This window comes from Pelecanus crispus, chromosome 16, assembly GCF_030463565.1.
Source record: "Pelecanus crispus isolate bPelCri1 chromosome 16, bPelCri1.pri, whole genome shotgun sequence".
Classification (NCBI taxonomy): Eukaryota; Metazoa; Chordata; class Aves; order Pelecaniformes; family Pelecanidae; genus Pelecanus; species Pelecanus crispus.
Window position 1 is genome coordinate 1,560,897 of NC_134658.1, and position 23,583 is coordinate 1,584,479.

At 39.9% G+C, this 23,583-nt stretch overlaps 1 protein-coding gene across 2 annotated transcripts in view; it reads right to left on the minus strand.

Annotated features, from left to right (window-relative positions):
• The window catches only part of HNRNPR (heterogeneous nuclear ribonucleoprotein R), a 40,406-nt gene extending 17,384 nt beyond the window's left edge, over positions 1-23,022 (minus strand). The window contains exons 1-9 of one of the 2 annotated variants that reach the window (XM_075722089.1): positions 22,935-23,022; positions 16,298-16,463; positions 13,881-13,999; positions 13,347-13,454; positions 12,559-12,672; positions 5,205-5,381; positions 3,049-3,184; positions 1,723-1,928; positions 845-994 (exon numbers count right to left, since the gene is read on the minus strand). In XM_075722089.1, the coding sequence (XP_075578204.1) occupies positions 845-994; positions 1,723-1,928; positions 3,049-3,184; positions 5,205-5,381; positions 12,559-12,672; positions 13,347-13,454; positions 13,881-13,999; positions 16,298-16,463; positions 22,935-23,009 (1,251 nt within the window). In that variant the 5' untranslated portion in view covers positions 23,010-23,022. Of the gene's footprint in view, positions 1-844; positions 995-1,722; positions 1,929-3,048; positions 3,185-5,204; positions 5,382-12,558; positions 12,673-13,346; positions 13,455-13,880; positions 14,000-16,297; positions 16,467-22,934 lie in introns of both variants that reach the window. The other variant, XM_075722088.1, reaches the window with a different exon arrangement.
• Between the last annotated feature and the right edge of the window lie 561 nt (positions 23,023-23,583).

Genomic DNA, 23,583 nt, shown 5'->3' on the forward strand with positions numbered 1-23,583 from the left:
GTATTCTAAACCCTGTTTTGGTGAGGAAAATTGTAAGCGATGAAATGGTTATAAAACGATTTAATAAGGTTGAGTAAAGAGCCTTGGAACTGTCTGTGTAGCCACATACAATATACTTGCTCAAGACTCCCAGGTGCAAAACACTTCCTCCCCCTCCTTCTCCACAAACTATGGTTTTAAAAAAACAGATGGAGTAATTTCTTTAGAATTCAATCCACTGAAATACAAACAGCAGAGATTAATGACCTTCTCAACTGCTCTTAGATACAAAGGAAGACACCTTTGAAGCTTACAATAATGACCTCCAGTGTTTAAAAAGTCATTTAGAAGAAACCTTCTAGGGAGCATGTGGAGTTAAATATAGGGAATGCATTAAGGGAGTTGCTAGTGCCATTCATCTCCCCTTCACAAGGCATTTTTTGAATTACCTTGCAATTTCTGTTCAATACTTTTGTCACTCCAAAACTACACACAGCCTTTAAATGGGGGTCTTTGAGAGACAACTGATACCTTCTGTCAGTGTTTCCTCAGAAAAATTGTCTAGGTTGATCTTTTTTTTTTTTTTTTTTCCTCTTCTCTAGATTCTCCTGCATTGGTCTACACCTCTTTTCCAGTCTACTTGTTAACTTGCTATAGTTTTGTCCTTTCCAAGTTTCACATCCTCCTAGCTACTGAAATCATAGGAACAAAATTATTACTGTTAAAATTCTCACAATGGGAACCTTATTAAAAGGGCTCTACAAATTATCTTATCTAGATATTTACTGTAAAGAAATTTCTTAAAACCATTTGTACAAAATAAACTGCTCACATCAATTTAGCTAGGAAAGAATAATCAACCTACCTTCACTGCTGCACCTCTGTCCTCAAAATGAACAAAAGCATAATCCTTCAACTTCTTTACTCTTTCCAGCTTTCCAAATTCAGAAAAGGATTTCTCAAGAATTTCTTCTGTCACAGTAGTGGCCAAGTTTCTTACAAATAAAACTTTCACCTGGTGAAAAAATGAGAATGAAACCTGTAATCTTTAAAAGTCAAACCTCAAAGGAAACGAACATAAAGTAATAAGGTGTTATTCCCTTCCTCTCTGCATTAAGAAATTTTGGGTAACCTTATAAATTTTGTACCCGTTTCAAAAAAACCAAACCAAAACGAACAAAAAAACCCCACCCAACAACAACAACAAAAAAGATAGCCTTGTAGTTACCTGTATGAAGTTTCTACAACTTCTCTCCTTCCACAGTTCCCTTCCATGACCAGAAGAATATCCAACTTTGATTTTCTGCTTCTGGGATGCTACAAATCCCAGTAAAATTTTAGTAATAGACCTCAAGAGCAGCAAAGAATTATCCCAAAACATGGGGATAAAGAGCACATCATTCCCTATGCTGAACTTCATCTTCATCTCACTCTGGAAAATAGTTTTACAAAATACCCACCTAGTATTCATTATCAGCAGAAGCGGGTAATGAACAGACTGATGTGCCAATCCAGTAGGATAACCCTGTACACTATTAGTTTAAATGTGAACAGTCGGTTACAACAGCACGTTTCTAACACAGGCAACTAATTTGCAGTGCTCAGACCATGGCAGTTTGCATGCCCTGTAACTCCTTTTTGTGCCCCAGAACTAGCATTGCTCAGCTGGAACAAACCTTTGTCACTATGGCATAAAGAAATTCCTCCCAAAGGACAAGAGCATCCAGTCAAGTGTTTCTTTACCTTTGCCATGACTTCTGGATCAGGTTCCTCTACTGGATCAGCCCATTCCACTGTCACAACATTTCCCCAGACTTTTACTTTCCCACTCATTAGGCGGCGGCGAGCTTGTGCTGCTGACTTGTGATCCTCATATTCCAAGAAGCAGAATCCTCGATTCTTCTTTTTATCATCAGGTTGATGATACAAGATTACATCCACCAAACCCTCTGAAAAACAGGTCTTTAGTATTAAGCCTCAAGAGGAAGGGGGGAGAGGGGGGAAGAATCTAGAGTCTACTCTAAAATGCCTTCACTTGTTTTTTTGTAATACACAGCCTTTGAATTTCAGACCTGAAAGGGGGAGGGAGCACAAGAAAAGCAAAACAAGTAACAGATATCCATCCAATTTACCCAGAAACAGGTCACCTAGTGGGTGAAATTCTCCAGAACAAACTTACCTCACAATTAGGCCCTGCATAACATCATCCTGAACAGTTCACACAGTGTAATTTTATTGTATTTTGTTTTACCATTTTTACATTTTTGAAAAGCAGCCAACATTAATATGTGGCATCTCCCCGCCTCCAGGGGAAGCTGGAAAGAATTTCTTCCACATCTCTCCAGAAAGAGGAGAGATAACTAAATGAATATTCACCTTCTGTTTTCACCATTTCCCTGAAGTACTTATAAATAGCAATCCTAAAAAAGAAGCAGTAGGTTAGTACTCTCCTACAGGAACAAGAGCAGGCGATCAAGACTTCAATCTCTTATTTAAAGCAGAAGCATCCTTCCAGTGATGAGCTGACTTCTTTTCTTCCTACTTCCTGCATATACTGAGGAACACCACTGACGAACTGGGTCAGAAATCAATCTGTCATTAACTATTTCTACAATAACATTCCCTCCAATCTGATTTAGTATTCCCTCCTCCCCATCATTCCTCAACAATACATTTGTTTGAGGGTCCCCAAAAACTTCTCAGTTGTGAAAGCAGAATCTACTGTAGATCCAGTTACAAATACAGAGCCTTCAACAGTAAGCTAGAACAGGTAACAGAATAAGGACCTTCACTTTTTTTTCCCCGAGTTAATTTGTGCCGCTTCCACCTCAAATTGTAAACCTACAACATCACTCATTTAACAATCAGTAAAACAGACACTAGTCCCTTTACACTCCACCATAAAATATATCTGATATATAACATTTCTACCAGAAACAAACTTGGAATCCAACTTGGAAATAGTTTAAATGATAGCTGAACGCATCTGTCAAATAACTAGACCTACAAAACCGAGAGACTGAATGGTACTTTGGGATCAGCGTGACAAACTCATTAAGAAGGTCTTACCTGTGACTTTGCTGAACTCTTCCAATATGTTTTCCTTAGTCTTATTCTTTGGAATTGACCCAACAAATAACCTGTTGTTTGCCACGGAGATGCATACTCCAAGGTGCTTCCCAGGACGGATTTCATAGTTGTCACACTGAGAAAACAAAAAGCCATTCATTTGCTTTATACACAACCATATGGATAAAAAGATCCCCAAAAATCATAAAATCAGATTCTGATTTTCTTCGTGATCTACTATTTTTATACATAGCATATTGAGTTCGCATTGCAATAGAATTACTAGAACAGCAGTATTTGAGTCAGCATTCACTTGGAAGAACATTGCCGAGCTTAGGTTTTTCCATAGAAACTTTGGAAGTTCTGCTGAATGGAAAGCAACAAAGAAACTGATGTACAAGGAACAACATGTAAGACATACAAATTGCGTGGGGTGAATTCATTCACCTACTGTTTATCTCAGACTGCAAAGATCTTTCTAGACAATTGGTGACTGCTTCCTGTGCTGGGACTCAATGTCAGTCACTGCTGCTGTTATTAATAAGCAAACACATAGCATTATAGACACTATGAGCTCTCCCACTTTACTCTGATAGCTTTTAAACACTGAGCAGATTTGCTGTGAGATACTCAAAAGTACAAATCAGTGTGTGACCTTGTCCCCCCCGTCGCCCACCGCCAGGATTTTTTGGACACTGTAAATGCTAGGACTCTGTAAATTTCACTGTTAAGTTTTAAAACTTCCCAGTAAAAAAAAACATTTAGCGCACTGCTTCATGCTTGTGCCCTTGTGCCCACAGTTGGGTTACTCTGAACACCAACACTCCCAACAGGTCTTTAAAGGTACAGGAGTTCAACCCTTTTTAAAAAAAAAAAAAGAAAAAATTTCCTGTCACTTCAGCATCTTCCCTTTCATCTCCCTCAATCAGTAAAAATTTAAAGTAACAACTCTGAGCGCCTTCAACTTCGTTTAAAAAAAAAAAAAGTTTCAAAATAGTTTTTCCTTCATAAGTGACAGTAACTTATATCCACCATCTTCAAACACTCAAACCCAGAAGCAGTCTATTGCAAAAACATACTTTGTGCCTATCCTTCAGGAAACATCCAAGTAGGTTCTAGAAAGGAAACACAGCCTAAGCAGGGACATGCTTAGGCCATGCTTCGGACATGAACTTGGCAGTGCTAGGTTAACAGTTGGACTTGATGGTCTTCTCCGACCTAAGCGATTCTATGATTCTATGCAATTCCCCATCCTGGAAGAGCCTAACATAACAACTCCAACTATTTCTAAATACATGCAAATATTTGAGGGAACAAACACTGGAACATTTAGAGGCAATATCTCCTGAAGCCTTTGCAATGCAATAGATTCACTTAAGTTTCTCTAGGTTTTGGCGGGGTTTTTTTTCCCCCTGCAGCTTAACCAGATGTTTAGGTTTCCCCTGCTTCTTCATACAGGATCAGATGAATTCTGCTAAGGCAAATGAAATAAAGCATTTCACCTGTTTTGGTTCAAAGTACAAGCAGTATTTCACAGCCATATCCAAAACCTTGGGAGATCCGCATTGATCTGCCTAATTCTACTTCCTCCTCTCAGGCAGAGGCAAGGCCAAATGAACCAATCAGACTGCTGTCTCTCATTTTAACTCTCTAGGGATCGCTCTGTGTCCTTTGCCAAACCACCCAGATGCAGGCCAAGCTGGGTTTGCATGTAGTGAGCTGACTGCATAACTACCATTGGAAAGAACTAAAGGCCACTGTTAACCATGAAGAGCACCAAGTCGGAGACCTCCTCCACAGCAGCAGTAACAGCAAAACAAAGCATCTCTAATTACCTTTCTATAATAGGAAGGGTGATAAAACTTGAAACACGGTGAAGCTTAAAGAACATATTTTCCAGTTGTAATCAAGTAAGCTCTTACTATAATCACCCAAGTACTCCAGCAGACTGCAGTAGGCTATAGCAGACTACGGTCCTAGAAGTAGAACGTTACTTGTATATACTAAATCAAATCAGGAGGCAATTTTTAAGAAAGTAAAATTGAGTCTGTCAATGGATGCTTTAATGAAACACTTCAAAGACTTCATTATCTAGAAGATTACCAACATGCTTGCTGTTTACATTATCTTGTCCAGTCTGAAAATAAGTTACTCACCAGTTTGACTGCCTCCTGTGCTGCATCTTTACTACAAAAGGTAATGAAAGCATAACCTCTGTTTTGACCGGAAAGAGGGTCCATCATGAGGCGCAGATCCCAAATTGGACCAGCTTTCTCAAACAGTGGTACCAATTCATCTTCATACAAGTCTCGGGGAATCTTACCAACAAAAACCTAAAAAGGAAGGGGACACTTAAACAAAGCTTGTTCAGAAATCCAAACTTACTTTTAATACTTGAAAGTTCCTGGAAAAGGAAGTACATTGCAGCATAAACCAACACAGCAGAAACACTGTAGCCATCACTGCAGCCTTCACTGTGGCCAACATTACTGTATGACCTCTAAGTCTTCTAAATCTTCTGCTGTTAGTACCAGGTTTTACATATGAAAACCTGGCTTTGTTATTTACATTGAAGAGGTTGCACATATCCACCACTGAAAAGGTAAATGGTTCTTACCTGCTTATAATTTTGGCAATTAAAAACAAAGACCTTACGGACTATGTAGTTGGGTATCCTATATTAAAGCAGGCCAAGTACTTCCTTGCTTTTGCAGTATTTTCAAATCATTCTGTAGCCCAATCTTCATTGGAAAGGTAGAGAGACGGAGAAAAAAAAAAAAATCTACAAAAATCCTTAAATTGCCCGATGCACATTTTCCACTTCTAATATATACTGTAATCTTATTTCTAGTCTATATTTGTTTCAGCTTCCACCAACTGAATGTTTTAGTATTTGTCTGAGAAAATCTGGAGTCCTCATGTTTTTGTTCCTTAGAGCAATGACAATAAACTTCGGCAAAGTTTTGTTAAGCAGTTTAATCTCTTCAGCTGATGTCTCCCTAGAAAGCTTCCCCCACCCTCAAATTGTTTAATCACTGCAGCTCTCCTCTGAATTCTCAAAATCTCTGAATTGCTAATACAAGCAAAACATTCCAAACACCCATTACGATCAAATTCCATTTATTTTAACTTCAAATATTTTTTGTAGTAAAAAAAGCTAGGAGTCAACCTTTTCCATCTAGGCGAGGCCTTGCCATATTGATATCTGGTACTGAAGACTTAGCAGATAATTCCAAAACTAAAGAGACTCAGAACGCCCATGTAAGCATTGGTATGAACAAACCCGCAAGGAGAGTGTGATGATTCTGATTTAAAAAACATGGAACACAATTTATTTTCCTCCAAAGGAAAGCTAGAACCTAGATGTTTCTTTATGTTATACAGCTATTCCTGAAATTCAGGTTGCAGAACATTTCTTTCACTTAGCTTAGCCTCTCTCAGTTCAGTGTGAATGCCAACTGACCATGATTTATTTGCTATTGGGGGAAAAAAGGGAAGAAGTTTATCATATGGAGTGAAAAATCTAATGGCAGAGCCAACAGGCTTTCCCCACCATCTCCCTGAAAAGCTTAGAAATCCCTACAGATAGCTATTTCTGTTGTCATTACCTAGAACATTCATTCTAAAACCCATGTGCAGTTTTTAAAGACAAAAAACTGATACCATCATGGAAATGCACAAGATAGGAACCCCAACTTGCTACTAAGACAGTGAAAATGTCAGCTGAACTCTACACAAACTGTAACTGGTTTTAAGTCAAAGATAAGAAGTCCACATTAAATTCTTTGTTTCAGATGCCACCAGCAGAAACTGAAGGTGACATACCAGAATAGAAGACTTAAGAAAAAATCCTAATCCAAATGCAAACAAAGTCTACTTTTCCAGCTATTTACTGGATTTACCATCCTGAAAGCTTCTGTTTCCTCCTTTCTTTCCAGTCTCTTTGGCTCACTCTCTACAAACTTTAGAACACCAACAATTCCACAAGACTGCTACCACAGTTCAGTTCAGGTAATACACTCTAGGAGCTAGTATGAGAAACAGAATTAAGGATTTCATTTAAATACATTCATATCTGACCTATATTCTAGAGTAACTTCCATTTATAATGGAAGCACTAGATAACTCTGTGGGATTAATTCACATCTAAGTGAGTTTGCTTTGAGCCTGTAAACAATATATTAATGAACTACAAGATCAATACTAGGCATGACAACCACCAGGTGAACAACTTGCAAGGGTCAGAAGAAACATCTGCAATAACGTTTTTTTTTTTTTTGTCAATAAGCTTGAATAAAGCTCCTGAAATACCAAAGAATGTAAATATCAGATGTCTCGTTTCATTTTACAGTTCCACAAGGGTACTGTGGAAAAACTGTGGAAATTGGTATTATCAGTGAAGCAACATAAGAGATCTTGTATAAGTACGATGCAACTGCATCAATTCTGGGCCTTTGCTGGGATCACTGACCATTAGGCTTACTTTTTCCAGTTTTGCTTCCTAAATGACCTGTACAAAGAACTCCATTTTAAGTCATCCTTATTACTGTTCTAGACTATTAATTATGAAAATCTTAACTAGGAAAAAATTCAGTTTCCTGAACAACTTTACAGAGCATTATTGAGGGCTGCAATCCACTTCTGCACTCCAGATGATGCGTCCTTCAGTTATTTCAACAACTGAGCCTCTTCTGTTGTCATCACAAGCTAACAGAAGTGTACTGCAGCATTGCAAGAGCTTCTTCAAAACCCCTCTCGTTTTAATAGTGCTCTTCATGTGCTTTGCAGTCAATCTTTCCTAAATGCCAGATTTAAGTGTTAATTAATGTAGGCCGCATGACTGCTTCGTCTCATCCAAATCTACAATCTTCATTAAAAAAAATAAAATATGGAAGTGGAAAAATATTCTGGCACAGTGCAAAAACCTTTGAAACCCCACAGCTCTTCCAGTACAAAAGCAACATTCCATTTGTGTACTAAACCCAGCACAAGCTTTGTGTAGTTCAACTCCTGCTGAGTTTATTATACCATCGCTTCTTAAGTTAGAGTGGTTACAGCATCTGATTCTTCCCATTCAATTTATTATGGACAAAAGCAGTTTAAATTGCCCCAACATCTCCAACAACATAACATTCTCCAGATTGCAAGTTAGCCTCACAACCCTTCTCTGACTTTTTGTGACAAATTCTGACCATGCACCCACAGAGGAGCAGATGCAATACCAACTTACCATTCACACAGCTAAAAGTAATTTTGGATTTTTGATAACGACATTCAAAGACGTTTATCATATACTTAGCCAATAAATGTCAGCTCTAAAAAGGACATGTAGCAATTCCTCCATTTTATACAGTCTAAGCTGTTATATAGATATCTGACCTTGCACATCACCTTAGCACATTATGGGCAAATAATCTATTTACAGAATTTTCAAGTTTTTATTTCACATCACTGAAAAACACTGAAACAGAAGTGTCTCAGAACTTACTTACTCCTATTAAAAGTAGGACTTACTTTATCTGGAGACCCCTCAATAAAACTGAAACCAATCCAGCAATCAGTACAGACTTAAGTCAATTACTCTCTTCATGCTAGCTGCACTGTACTAATTTTGAAAAACACTTTCCCCCTCTCCCTATTATAGTGGGATAAAGGGCTGGTATTTTACAGTTACCAGCAAAGCCCCCCATTCTTCAAATCATGTCTTAAATGGTATTATTTACACCAAAAGGTGAAGGATGGAAATCAAGTACCACATCAGTCACCTACTTAATTTCTGGTGTAACATTAGTCTGGACAGGCCATATGAATGTCAGGTATTTTTACCCTCCTCTAAAGAAGAAAAAAAAATTATATATAATGATCCTTCAGTCTTCCTGAATTTAACCGCTAAAAAGCTCCTCAGTCAATAGACTGAAGATCAGGAGTGAAAAATATATATTTTAACCTGATTACCAAATACAGCTCAACCGCATGAGGTATTGCCCACAAAGGCAGACACTACAGATCTGATGTTGGATTTATCATCCAGCATTATCCAACTGAAACACTGAATACTTGTCTTGTTTGCATGAAAGCTTCATCATCCCTGACTAGTAGTGGACTTACGGCTAAAATTCCTTTTGTTCCTTATACACTTAAACTCCTTCTTGCTGTGACTGAATTTAATGAAATATTTGTAACATTTCCTTTCCTTTCCTTATCTGCACTTAACTTCAAAAGTTACTGAAATTGCTATGTAGAAGTTACTAGTCTCTGTGTCCTGCAGTGTTGCGAAATAACTGGTTTATTTTAAACCACAATAAGACAACTTAAAGTAGTTTTGTGTAGAAAAATGGAATTTAAGAATACCAAAAAAATTCTTTTCAGCATTGCTTGCATATACACTTTAGTAAAATGATAAGCTACAATTAGCATAGAGCAAGCATACCTAAGCAGAGCTTGATACGCTATGCAAATTGTCAGTTACTATCTTTCAGTTGAAGGACCCATTCTAATTATTTCCTTCCACCAAGGAATTTATTTTTCTTCACAGAATATGAATATACCCTTCAGAAATCATCCTTACTGTGACGCTTCTAAGCATCTTCTTGATGGCATACACAAAAGCTTCAGCATCTCAAAGGATGAAAAAATAATCTATAAACTGAAAGACGTTCAAGAAGCTGACCATTTTCTTAAAACTGATCTGGTGGTTTATAGAAGAATCTCCAAAAGAACTCCTGTAGCAAAGACTAGTCACAACAGTGTGATTGAAAGTATTCAAAGTGTTTAGAATAAACTACAAAAAAACCTGCTAGGAACCAAAACCTTGCAGAATAGGTGAGCAAGGAAATACACAGCTCAAGCATTTTCGTAACCAAACCGAAGTTTGCTCATAGCTTGCTAGCAAGATGCACAGGTTCAATCGTGGCCTTGAACTTCCCGATGTGCTTACTGACCAGATTTTGTCCTTTGGGGGGTGGGGGGTGGTGTGTCAATCTTTAAAACCCTTCAGGTCATCTTTAAGAAAAACAGCTGGTGTAACAGGAGTTAAGAAAAAGCAAAAGAAAAAAAGATCTTAGAAATTTTAAGCAAAAGAAAGGAGCACTGTACAAGCCCCTTCAGGATGAGCAGTTACCAATATTTGCAGATGCAAATGACAAAGCTAGTGTAGGGAGACAAAGAAACACCCAAATAATTGCTCCCATTCTCATCCAGTAAACACACCCATAAATGTCTCCAAGTATCAACATTGTGTGACCTCACTATAAGAAAACTGCTTTACATTGGAGCAGCAAGTCATTAAAAAAAACGAATACTCAAGTTTACTATCAAATCCAATTGCAATTATTTTCTCCTCCAAGCTTCCACACAGCTATAAGTACTTTGTCTTTATTACAGAATCACATTCCAAAAAGGTCCAGGTGCTCTTAGAGAAGACCACTTGAAGAAATACACTGGACAGCTTCACCCACATAACCCTTTCAGCAAAACGTTCACTGTGACAATCTGTGAATGTTCAACACACTGAGCATCCGTAAGATTATTTATCAATACTTTAGCTTTACAGCACAATGTTCAAGTACATACTGAAAGAGAGTTCAAGCTACAGTTAACACGTAATGAATTCCACTTTATGTTTTAAAAACACAAATTAGCTGGTGTACAAATATTTACAGTAGAAAGATCTGATACGTCTTGGGGGAGAAGTCTACCTAGTGTGTACCTTCTTGAAATCAGTAACAGTTCTTAGGTATCCTTAAAAAACAGAAGTTTGCATTACACCAGTGACAGCTCTGGCATCAAAGTATCTGAGCTGGCACAAGCTACAAGAGTTTCAGTATTATTTAAGTAAGTTTCAAACACAAAAGATTCACTGCCGCAATCTAAAGGGATACATCTTGTGTTTTTTCATATTTTTACCCACAGTATTAGAAGAGAGGCATTTACACTCCATGTAACCAGAACTGTTGAGGACAACAGAGAAGTGGTTCTCAAAAGCTTAAGAAAATTTTATTCTAAAAAAACCAAAACCAAAGAACACCCACCTCATTCTGGGAAAAAAAAGTTCCACAATAATCTCCAGCCACTTGTGTTCAAACATGCTCTGCCTAGTCTACCAAACCATAAGATAATGTTTAAGTTGTTATTACTGTGCCTCAGAGCTCAACAGCAAGAGGTAAAGACTAAATTTAATAAATCATACACCAGTTTCAGGAAGGTGTTCAGCATCTCAGCCAGTCACACCAAGTAGCATGTCTAAAGCAGTAATCAGTCTTTAAATCCTACAAAATGCCAGCAATATGTTAATTTGGTAAAGCTATGGTTTCTATAACTACTTGGGTGGGTTTTGCTACCGCCTTTAAGGCTGATTCACGGGAGAAGCATTTATGTTATCTTAAGGGAGTTTCCACAAGTTACCTGTTCTACCAAGCTGCAGGAAACTTGTAAGTATAAAAACATACTCTTAATAGTATTGAAGCACAGCCAACTTTATGGCTTTCCTGTGACTTCCTAAAGAGGCTAACCATCACCGACAGGACAAAATACTTAAGATCAGTCGAGTATTTTCAGTCATGAATAGAACAGACTAGTTCGGTTGGAAGGGACATACAATGATCATCTAGCCCAACTGCCCACTAGAGGGCTAACCAAAAGTTAAACTGTATTATTAAAGGCATTGTCCAAATGTTTCTTAAACACTGACAGGCTTGGGGCATCAACCACCTCTCTAGCAAGCCTGTTCCAGTGTTCAACCACCCTCTCTGTAAAGAAATGGTTCCTAATGTCAATGAGGCATGGTGCAATTAAATAACACTTTATACCATCACATAATCACCCTGGCAACACCACCAGGTTGGTAAACAACTTCTAAGCCACCCTTCTGAATGCAGAAATGCAAGAATTTACAAAAGGAAACAAGCTACATGGACTCTTTCAGTGTGGTAGTTTCGCTATCAGTCCATGCAAGCATCAAGGATGTTTTCATATAGATTGAAACAAAAGCAAATAAACAATTCCTTAACAATTACTAATCTCAGTTGTCCTCTTCAAAACTTCGTGAGTATCTTTATACAATACCCAAGTCTTTTTCACTTTCAGCACATTGCACAAAATAAACCTTGCTACTGTTGCTTAAATTCCATTTATGTTGTAATCAAATACCCTTGAGTCATGCTTTTACATATCTATACAGCTAATACCTACATTGATCACTCTAAGCAATGGACCGTAAGCTTTAGGGTGGACCACGAAGTCTGACAATGTAATGATCTATTTTACATTTTAAGAAATTTTACATAGCCTTTCCTAGTATTTTCCACCTGCTTTTCTCCCCTCAACCTATTATCCTGTCATTTGCAGAATACTGAGGAGTAAGAAAGGCTGATTAAGACACACAAACATAGAAGAATGCTTTCCTCTACAATACTTTCAACTTTCACTTGTAATATAGTTTATTTTCAAGAATTTCTTATTTATCAGTTTGCACAAACATACAAAATAACAGATTAGTCTGTATATACTAACCTCTGTTCCAATACCAGGCTGAACACCAGAATATACAGTATCTGGAGGAGGGCCCCCATATTTCCTCTGTCCTGTAGTTACATCCAAAGTGTAACCAGTCCTCTCTAGCAAAGCCTGAGAAAAAATTGTCACATTAGTTATGGGGGGGAGGACAGTGGGTTAATATATAAAGAATAAAAAAGTGTCCCAAGATAAGCATTTCCTTATCTGCTCCTTGCCACATCTGATAACAGGGTATATACATGGACACACAGAACATACAAAAAAACCCCTGTTATTTTGGGGGTTTAAAAAAAATCACCACCACAAACAGCAACATTTGTTCTATACTACAAGGTCACTGGAAAGAACTTTTCCCTTATTTTCCATTTTATATGTAGTACCCCAAGAACTCCAGAAGACCAGGCAATTCTTTTCACTCACTCTGTACTTAGGTTTTTGCAGAACAGAAAGAGTTTCTTAATATACTAATACCTTTTTGAAGTGTCCAATCAGTCTCAAAGTAATTTTATGAGTGCATAAAAGCTTTAATATCAAAGGACAAGCAAGACAATTCTTAAATACATGAAGTTCATGCGTTTTGGGAATTGTGTAATCAGGAAGATCTGCATTTCAAACAAGCACTCTCTCTTTCGAATCTCTATCACGCATACATTTCTTTAAAGACAAGTGTTAATATACTTATCCAAGTAGTATTGATGCTTTTTAAGTACATCCAAAATTACTTCAGTCTGCATACAGGTAATATATCAGGTAGTACAGGATAATCAGTATTTTCTAAATGTTACCTTAATCTTTGCTTCATCTGGTCCCTTCGTTGATTCCTGTACTTTGCTGCCTTGTTTCTCTCTTTGCCTGTAGGTCTTCATAACTCCACATAAAAATGCACTTTTGTTCTGTAGATACAATTTACAAAATAATTGAATTGTGCGTATGAAAAGTCCTGGGAATCCACCGAATCTTACACTCCATATCGTGATGTCAGTATATCAAGCCAATGCAATAAACAAAATGTCAAGAGAATCCTTTAGAAAAATGTTACAGTTAATTGCACAAACTTGTTGGACTGAAAAAATCATCAGATTCCAGGGAGTATTTTTACCTTATTTTCTCAATAGCACGCTCATTTTTATTATCTGGGAGCTTTTGCTTTGCACTTGAATACCTACACATTTAAGGCAGTTTTCAACAGGCTTGTGATTTGGGTTTGAAATGTTAGAATACAGCAACATCAATGAATTTCTAAGTTACAACTCTCCTGCCAATAGTGCCAGAACACTATTTATACTTATGTGCTCACACTCCTGGAGCTCTCACCTTACCTGTACATGCGACAGGTCACTTTCTTTAAACTGCTGTAATACAGAGAGGGCTCCTTCTTCATTAAATTCCCTAAGAGCATCAATTGCTCTTTCATCAAGATCGACATAAGCTACCAACCCTAAAAGTTAAAGATAAAGAAGTTACAGATTTCTATTGAATTTCATACAAACTAAGAACTATGCAGTTTGCTTTTAAAGTCAAAAAGTTATGTTCCATAGCAACAGAGTTATACATTTAATATAATTACACAAGTATATGAAAGAACATGAGTACAACAATGAAAAAAGTTAAATTAAAATGTATATACCTAAGCACTAACTGACGTGCGAGATTATACCCCATGTGTAACAGTTTTCTAACACTGAGGAATCCAATCTGCTGCATAAAAGCAGTATTACACACCAGGATTTGAAACTGTGAACTCTGGCTCACTTCTAATAATTTGGATTTTGTTTGTTTGCCTTTCATTTTAAGTTTCACACTTTCTTCTCTTGAATGGAGCTGTTCTAGAGTAAGCTGACATGTGAACATTACAGGTATCCTATTGTACATGAAAAAGGAGCTACCTAACTGATGATCAAATACTTATGAAGTTCTACCCACAAAATATTAGGAAGTAGAATGGTTTGTTCACTCTTTCCTCCAACTTCAAAAAGCAAAAATCGGTGGACTTCCTGTATGTCTAAAATATTTTTTTTCTTTTTTACTCATTTTGTTGCTCTATGCAGTTCAAGAGCCAGAATTCAAAAAGGTATCATTTCAAGCCCTGCTATGTACCCGAAAAGCCTAATGTTAATTTTACAGGTACAGACTCCCCCAAGAAACATTGGACCAGTTCTGAAGCACTTTTTCTGTTTAAGGATCTTTATAGGTTATTTCTTTCCTTTTGTAATGCACTTGCATAAGCTGTGGAGCATGAGAAGTACAAATTAAGATTTGCACTTTTTAAAACTACACAGCGAAATTTAGGACAGATACCAAGAACTCCACACGCTTTGCAACAGCTTGATCTCCAAAATACACAGATTATTTAACTGCTACTTGATTTCAAAAATGCACAGTAGTGCCAAGCCCAAGGACTACATTTCAGAAGTGATCCTGCATATTGGAAGGCACCTGTATCTTTTATAGAAGACCTCAGCAGATTAAAAATCCCAAAGTTCAACCCCAAATTTAGCTCAGGTGTCAAAAGTAGTTTGCTTCACTGACAAACCCCTGCACAATGTGAACATCTTCAGTGGCATTAAGGAAGTGTGAATAAATGTTTTCAGATTACTCATGCAGTGGAATTACACTAGGTAGTCAGGTTCTGGGCTGAAAAGCTTTTAGATCCCTTGAGAACTCCTCACAACACAACCTAACTGCAACACGTGATAGAGCCCCACAAGTTCCTCTGCCCAGGCATTTACACCTTCTCTCAAACCATCAAGTGCACATCATCGTGACCCACAGTTAGAAAGTGCATGTCTAAAGCCAATAAGAGCTGGTAAAGGCTTGATGAAAGCTCACTGTGAATGACTTCCAAAAGACATCATCCATGTGAGCTAGAGTATCATACTGAAGATTGGTAAGGTATTGGTTTTGAACTGCCTTCACTTGATCAGTGGAATTTTGACTCTTTTCAACAAAAACTGTCATCTTGCCACCAAGGCATTCAAGATCTGCGCATAGAGCATTTCTACTGCTTCTTGTAAATCTGTTCACAGAACACACTCTAAAGAGGAAAAGGAAGCCTCTGTCTATAGGACAAAATAATAAGGGGGTTACAAAAACAAAATAGAAAAACCTGTGTATATAAAGAAACCTCTCTAGAAGTTGCAGAGAGCACTTGCTACCAGCAAGGTATTACTCGGTTTGCTAGATAGCTTAGTCCTCAACTTTGTTGAAAAGCAGTTAGTGTCAAACTGAACATTTCAGTGTAATAACCAACATGGATTAAACTGTCCACTCAGAACTAGAGAGAACAAAAAATCCACAGGCAGACTCAATTCAAATGTAGTCCCAGGCAAGACAAGCTAGTTGCTTCCCTCACTAAGTCACCTATCCAGCCTTTGAGTGTTTAAGAACCACTGTGAGGAGTTGACAGTAGAAAAGTAAAAGCAAAATGATGATTCGGATTGAAGAAAAAAAAAAATGTACAGTTTAGTATGCTCAAACATACATCTTTATTTGACAACGTCTAAGAAACTAGTGCTCTGTGCCCTAAAGCAACTACGAGATCACATACAACACTAAGGATGTGTCAAGTAATTAGTCAATGTCAAACCCAATTTGCCTTTAGGGAAGTCAAAGTAGCAAAACATTCAGAGCTACACAGATCAAAAACAATGAATTTTTAAACCTTAATCTATAAAAATTTGAAAATGGTATGCCCTCACTTTCATAACCAGTCAGAAACAAGAAATGCATATTATACCTGTCTGAAATATTTCATCAAGTCTCTCTGCCACCTTCTGTGGGAGGCCTGCCTCTATCAGTGTCTTGTAGTGTTCTGTGTGAGTTACACTGGAAGTATCCATTGGTTCTTCCTCTTCTTTTAACTGTACCGCATTACCATTCACCTGATTAGCCATTTTATTATGCTGCTGGAAAAAATTCAGGAGCTATATTACAATAAGCCAGAAATAACTAGTTTGTAGGACAATGCATGATTTATCTAAACTAATTTGTATACATGCTGCAAATGACCTGTATCAAAGTTTTATTTAATACTTTTTGGATGCAGCTGATCTAAGTTTCAAAAGAAAGTACAACCCTTAATACTGTGGAAAATGTACATGGAAGAATTTACATAATTTTTTAAAAAAGGTACTTCATGTACATAACGATGTCTAAACTTTATCTGCTGATTGTCAGTAAGTTAACTGGTTACCATAGCAGCTAGAATGTACTGGGATACGATAACAACATCCTTCAACGAAGAATCAGAAGAGCTAGTGCTATTTTCATTTCCCATTCTTCTACTTTTAAAACAATCGTTTAAAATTTAGTGAACACATAACCCTGCAGGGTAGCTTAATGTATAAAAATGTCAATACTCGTTTGCTAATTTTCACTTTCTTGGCTTGTTGCCATGTCTTCCTTCAAACCCAACGTGCTGCACAAGACTAGCCAAACGCTTTCTCACAACACTGTCAGAACTCAGTAAGGATAGAAAAATCGCACTCTAATGCACATTATAATTTGAAGCTGCAACTGAACTGTTTCCATGCTTTCAGTTTTACTCAAGTAGGAGCTCTACAAATGACAGCTACTTTTTTTATAATATGTAACTTATTGGTTTAAAAGGAAGCCATGACTGCAGCATCTTCAGTTCTCAATAAAAATACTTGCTTTCAGAATTAACAAACTGATTCCAAGTATGTGCACTGAAAAATGCACAACTATCTTCTCAGACAATTCCAGTGGGCTTTGCCCAATTCATTAAAAATAGTTTCAATTTCTCAATTAGCCAGCCAGCTGATATTTAGTACTCTCAAATAAAAAGGCTGACAAAAGACAATTCAACTACCCAGCAGAGAACATCAGGATGATCAGCTGTTAAGTTCAGAAATTAAATGAGCCTTGGGCTTTAAAAGATAGGGAAGAAGTTGATGATCAGCAGTGAAATGATAACCAGATAGACATATGCAGCATGGTCAGAGCAATGCAATTAAGTACTGGAATACAGGTATGAAGATGATTCAAGAACAGTTTGGTTTTTGTTTTTTTTTTTTTTAAAAACGCTGAAGCCTCAAGCTATTTACTATGCTGCAAAACAAGTCTCCAAACATAACCACACCTCTAACAGTCACTTGTGTACCCACCCCTTCTAGCCTACAGCTCATGAACTTTCTGGAAGATATCCTATGAAGATTTTGCAAGCTTGAGCAAGGGAAAAAAAAAAAAAAATTCTTCAGACGGAAAAGTAGTGATTTTACTAAGCTGTCTTGACCTGAAGGGCAGTTTTAGAGCGATGTAATACAGCCTCACATTGTTTCTGTCAGATGCCACTTCTTTATGCAGTTAGCGAGGAAAAGAAAGGAAGGTTTTCATAGCTACATAGCACATATATATACACACACATTCTGCTACTTGACAAAAAGAAATTGCTTTCTAACCAATTCAGTTTACTTAAAAGCAACCATAACTATAGCCTAATTACAGAAGAAAAAAATGCTACCTGAAGACTACAATAATGCTTACCTATCATTACAAGTATTAACTGAATTCTCAAAACACTAACTGAACATGAAGTTTCTATAGGTTATAAAAATCATGGAAAACAAAAATCAGCTAGATGTCTGCTTGCTAGATAGCCTCTGCGAGATCTCAAATTTGAAACAGTGCAGGGCGGAGGGGGTTTAGTTAAGCTGAAAATGCTTTGTGTACAGTATCACTCTAAATCCCTCTTCTCAAAAATGCATAGGATGATATACACAAAAAAGATCTACAGAGGGGTTTGTTTGTTTGTTTTCACCTTTTTACTGCCTTATAAAATGAGTTACTTACACATACATATATTGTCTTCTCTGTACACAAAAAACCACCACCAAGAACTGTGAGGCTAAGCCAATACGTATACACAGAAAAGTTATTTGAAACAACTACAAGCATCTTCTAAACTTCAGTGGCTTATGGTGATGCTCCCAGACATTGTTTTTTGTGAACCCAGGTTAACTTTCAAGTGTCACATACCCAAAAGTTTAGCACTGTTCTCAGTGTTGCCTATAACTGAACAAAAGGTTGACAGCTATTCTGTGTCCAGGTAAAAACACCTCATCTGCAATTCAGTAACTCAAACTTCTGACAGGCAAGATTTGCAGCCTACCATCATGAAAAGATACCTGCCTTCCTCACAAACACACACCAGTGTGTGGAGCAATATCTAACCCCTAAGTATCAGATTACCACACGGCACCACAGCTGATCACATGCTTTTTAAGTAGACTTTTAGACAATGTAAATCAAGTCTCAGCATTTTAATTCACTAGCTGCATGGTTTATTTTTGCTTAAGAATTAGCATCCTCATAAAGAACTTAAGACAAATGCAGTGCACGTTCACCAGCCAGAAAAATTCAGTTTGGGTGTTCAAATTTTAGCTATTTCCTGTCACATAACCTTACTTTAAAAGACTTTCTTAAATACATTTACTCTGGAAAAATTTGAAGTGACATAGCTGTCAAAATATTCCGGTCCCAACAGCATCCGGAAGAAAAGCATGTCTTTTCACAGCTATAGTAATAGATTGCCTGCTGGCTTTGCAAACTTGGCCTGAGATCTGAGATTAGACTGACTTTTCCTTCTGAACGATCACCAACAAGCAAAATTACATCTCTTACAATACAGAATCTGCACTCCAAATTCAGCAGAGATACGTGGGTGAAAGTCACAGCTGAAAAAGATCTTTTAGCTCTCCCTCTAGATAACATCAGCCAGATGTAGCTATCAAGAAAAATATTTTTAACTGAATTTTACCAGTAAGGAAAACACCCTATGATTTTATTAACATTTTTGTTCTCATATAAAAAATATTAAAAGCATATTAAAGAAAAAGAGGAGTGATATCTGTGTTTGCATGCGCCGTGTATCCATGTGACTCAGCCTATGACAGGCCAGGCCACCCAGAAGAGCACCCGCACACACGCAAGAGTTTTTCATCTGCGTTAACTCATGAAAAGAGGGAGACTAGTTGAATTGGAAAGATTTTAAGTGTGGATTACAAGTATTATGTATATTAGTATGTGTGGGATACGTATTTGTTTTTAAAACATGCAGAAATGGATGAATTTAAAACAGTGTACACAAAAATGTGCTTACCAAATGAGCAGAAGTAATAAATACACATTAGGGGCAACTTTACACAGGCAAGGAGAATTTCCACTGGTGCCCGAGAGGTTACCTAGCTTCACCACCTCCGAACTGTGTGTACAGGGAAGGGGAGGATTGTCTTCTTTCAAACTTCACACTGTTGTTGCCAACAATGTTTTTCTGAAGACAATGAATACTTCATGATATAAAGCATGTTTTTAGCCATCCACTATCTTTCACCTAGAATTCCTGCATCTCAAAAAGAGTAATTTGCAAAGACTAGTCCCTTTTTTTAAGCCCTAATCATATGACAAATAGGACATTAAAACTAGATGCTTCTAAATTACCCAGAAACAACCTTCTTTTTCACGTTTAATAACTCAAATGGCTGAAATAGTAATTTTCCTAGGAAAAAAAAAAAGTTAACACACACCTGAGCCTGAAAGTGTATGGCATTTTGAAAACAGAAACTGGACCTCAGCCTCAATCCGACAATCTCTGGTTAAACAGCCATGATGTTACTATTCCCTGTATTTTATACCATGCCTGTAACAGAGGTTGCCACCCACAGACTATCTAAGTATAACTCCATCCGAATAATTATAAAATCACAGTCTAGTTAACTCAAAATATGCTTAGTAACAGCTCAAGTGAGCAGGAATGGCAATTTCTGGCAAAGGGACAATATCTCAAACTACCATAACCAACTTCACAGTCATTATACATCATCAATACTGTTTTCAGCCTTCTGCTATGTAACTTTTGATTTCATGGAGGAACTATAACTTACTTAGCTCAGGTGCACAGGAAGCACAACTAATTCATACATTAAAAACTCTGCACCAAAGTCATTCATCTTGCTTATGTTACTATTCCTTCTATCCAATATATGTATTATCTGTGTCAAGCATTTAGGTTATAGCACATTAAAAACAGCATTGAGGGGAAGTTTAATGGGATTTTTGTTTGGTTTTGTTTTGTTTTGTTAGTGAACCACAAGGAAAAAAGTGTAGTCCCTATAGTTATGCCTTACACTTCAAGAAGGGTCTTGTCAAAACAGGAAGGTAAGAAACACATGAGTGAGGGGAAGATAAGAACTCACATTAAAAGGCTGAACTGGGGGTTTATGAAAGCCTCACTTGTTCACAAACAGTACCGGCACTTCTCTCTATTTCTTACATGAAGGCACTCTAACCATTTCTTTTGTACCATAGCTTATTCAATCACAGAAAGTACATTTTAATAGCTTAATTATGATATACTAGGTGTTTATTGGCATGAATTACAAGAAGACTTGTTCTGAAGTTATCATACCCTGAAGACCTTTATACATTAGCCAGGCTTCCATGCCAGCATTTCAGTGGCAGACTATCTTTACGGCAGAGCGTAGTCAGCACCCTCACCCCTTCAGCATAGAGTTCGCAGCCTTTCCCACTCCAAAACACCATGGAATGAAAAAATCTGAGAATCTCCATCGTGATGCTAAGCAAGAGACTAGCACAGCCCGTACAGAAACTATGCTTCGGTGTCTACACAAGTATCATCCGGAGATGACTTCACCACAACAGCTTAGCACGGTGCACATCAGTGCCATTAAAATATAGCACTGACTGCTTCAGCAGCTACTACATTTTGCTACCCTGAACTATAAAGTCTGTACATACTCGTTTCTAACTGGAATTGGCCATTCATAGCTCATCTGGTTGTTTGGGTTGTACAGAACAACATTTGTGGCACTCCAGTTCAAAGCAACACTTCAACAAAAATGAGCTTTGTTCTGACGAATTTATCCTCAAAGAATTTTTCAGATCTTTGCCTAAGAAAGCAGGAAATATTGCTTTTTTTTGACAAAACTAGTAAGTTGAGTCTTAGCAGGAGGCTCAAATATTATTCCAACAGTGTTCACATCTAGACAGAAAAACTGAGAGATAAGAATATTAAGGACTCATGGGAAATACAGTTTCTGGGATAGAAAATTATCAAGTAGACCCTGCTAGTTTGCAAACACCAGTTTGCATAGATAAAAGAAAAATTACATTGCAAGATGCAGAATTCTGCTTGGATTCCCCTTACTTTTAGAAGGCATATAAAAAAATTCAGTGATACAAAGTGTGATGTCAAAGGAAAAGAAAAAAAAAAAAGAAAAAAACAAAACAGTTTCATGATCATTAACATCCTTTGCAGCACAAACGCATCGCTGCTGGCGGGATCCATCAGAGCAGTAAAGGAAAAGGAAAGGGAATCCAACTTTTTCCAAAAGAGTAGTCCAGCACAGCTTGAGTATGTAATTAGCCACGTTCAAAAACTGACAGGTAACAAGGCCGCTAAGACCCAGTAGCCAGAGCCTCATCTTAAAAACGACAGCAGTAATGATGTATTTAAGCAAAACTTTTGGAGATCTAGTAAAGGCCTGTGGTAAAAAATCGTTTAAGAAAATCAATGCCTTCGCGACAAAATTCTGGAGAACTTCTCCTTCGGAGCATTTGACAAGTGGTACTCTCTCAACCAAAGTATTAAGCGCGAACCCGAGAGCTGCGAGTAGGTGCAGGGCAGTTTTCCCTCCCTACAGCCGGCTCTATCGCGATATACGCTACGCAAGATCTCAGCGAGCTCTGCAACAGCGGTGCGTTTTCTGCCGAAAGCCTTCTCCGGCCCCCGCGGGCGCAGGCGGCGCGGGGCGGGCAGCCGCCGCGGACGCTGCCTGCCGGGGCGCCTGAACCGGGGCGGTTGTCACCGCTCCGCAGCGCCGGGAGGGCAGCGGGGAGGGACCCGGCTCCCGGCCGCAGCGCCACCAGCGCTGGCAGCGGCCCCGCGAGAGGAGCGCGCCCCGGCTCGGCGCCGCATGCAGGCCTAATCCGCCCGGCCGGGCGGAGCGGGGGCAGCCGCGGCCGCGCCGCCCTCCCCACGCAGCGTCCGCGCCGGGCCGAGCCCCCCCCCCCCCCCCGCCCCCCGCCCCCGCCGGGCCGCAGGGCCCGCCCCCGGGCCGCTCCCCGGCGCCAGCTCCCGCGCGCGGCCGGCCCGCCCCGCCACGGCCCGCGGGGCGGACACGGCGCGGCCGGCACCCGGCGACGCCCCCGCCCCGCTCCTCTGCGCGGCCCGAGCGCTCCGAGCCCGCCTCCGCCAGCGCCGGGCCTACCCGCAGCCCACGGCCGCCCGCCCCGCCGCGGGGGCCTAACACGGGAGCCCCCGCCCGCGCCCGCGGCGCGCGCCCCCCCCGCGCGAGGCGGCCCCCCCGCGCCCCCGGCGCCCCCCGGGGACTCACCGGAGCGGGGCCTGCGCGGCGCAGCTCGGGCCCAAGCAGCGACGGCAAATGGCGCGCGCTCCTCCTTCTCCTCATGGACGGCGGCGCGACCCCGGCAACACGCGGGGTTTCCCGGAACTGTTTCCAGGGACCACTGCTTCACCCACTCAGAATCTCACGCTCCGGACGAGCGGCCGGCGGCGCCTATGAGACGCGGGAGGCGGGACGCGCCGTTCCTCCCGGAGACCAATGAGCGGGAGGCGCTGTAACCAATCGCGCAGCGCCTTCAACCCGGCGCGCCGGTAGGGCCGGCGCTGGGGGGATTTAAAGAGGCAGCGCCGCCCGTGGCCTCCGAACAAAGGGAGCGCGGGTAGCGCGCGAGGCCGCCCTGCTCCGCCCCTCCCGTGCGGCGCGAGCCGGGCACCGCCTCTGCGGCCGGGCGGAGCCTGCGCCTGAGGGGAGCGCGGCCGGAGGGGGCCCGGCTGCGGCTCCCGGCGGGGCCGCTGGTGCGGGGCATTGCCCGGCGGGGTTGACCCTGGGGCGGGTGGAGCAGCCGCTGTGCGGGCCCGGCCCGGCCCGGCCTCCCCGGGCGCTGCCACCCGCGCGAACGCTCCCGTCCTGCGGCGGCGCCGCGGCAGCTGCGGGCGGGGGCCCGGGCCTGGGCCCTGGC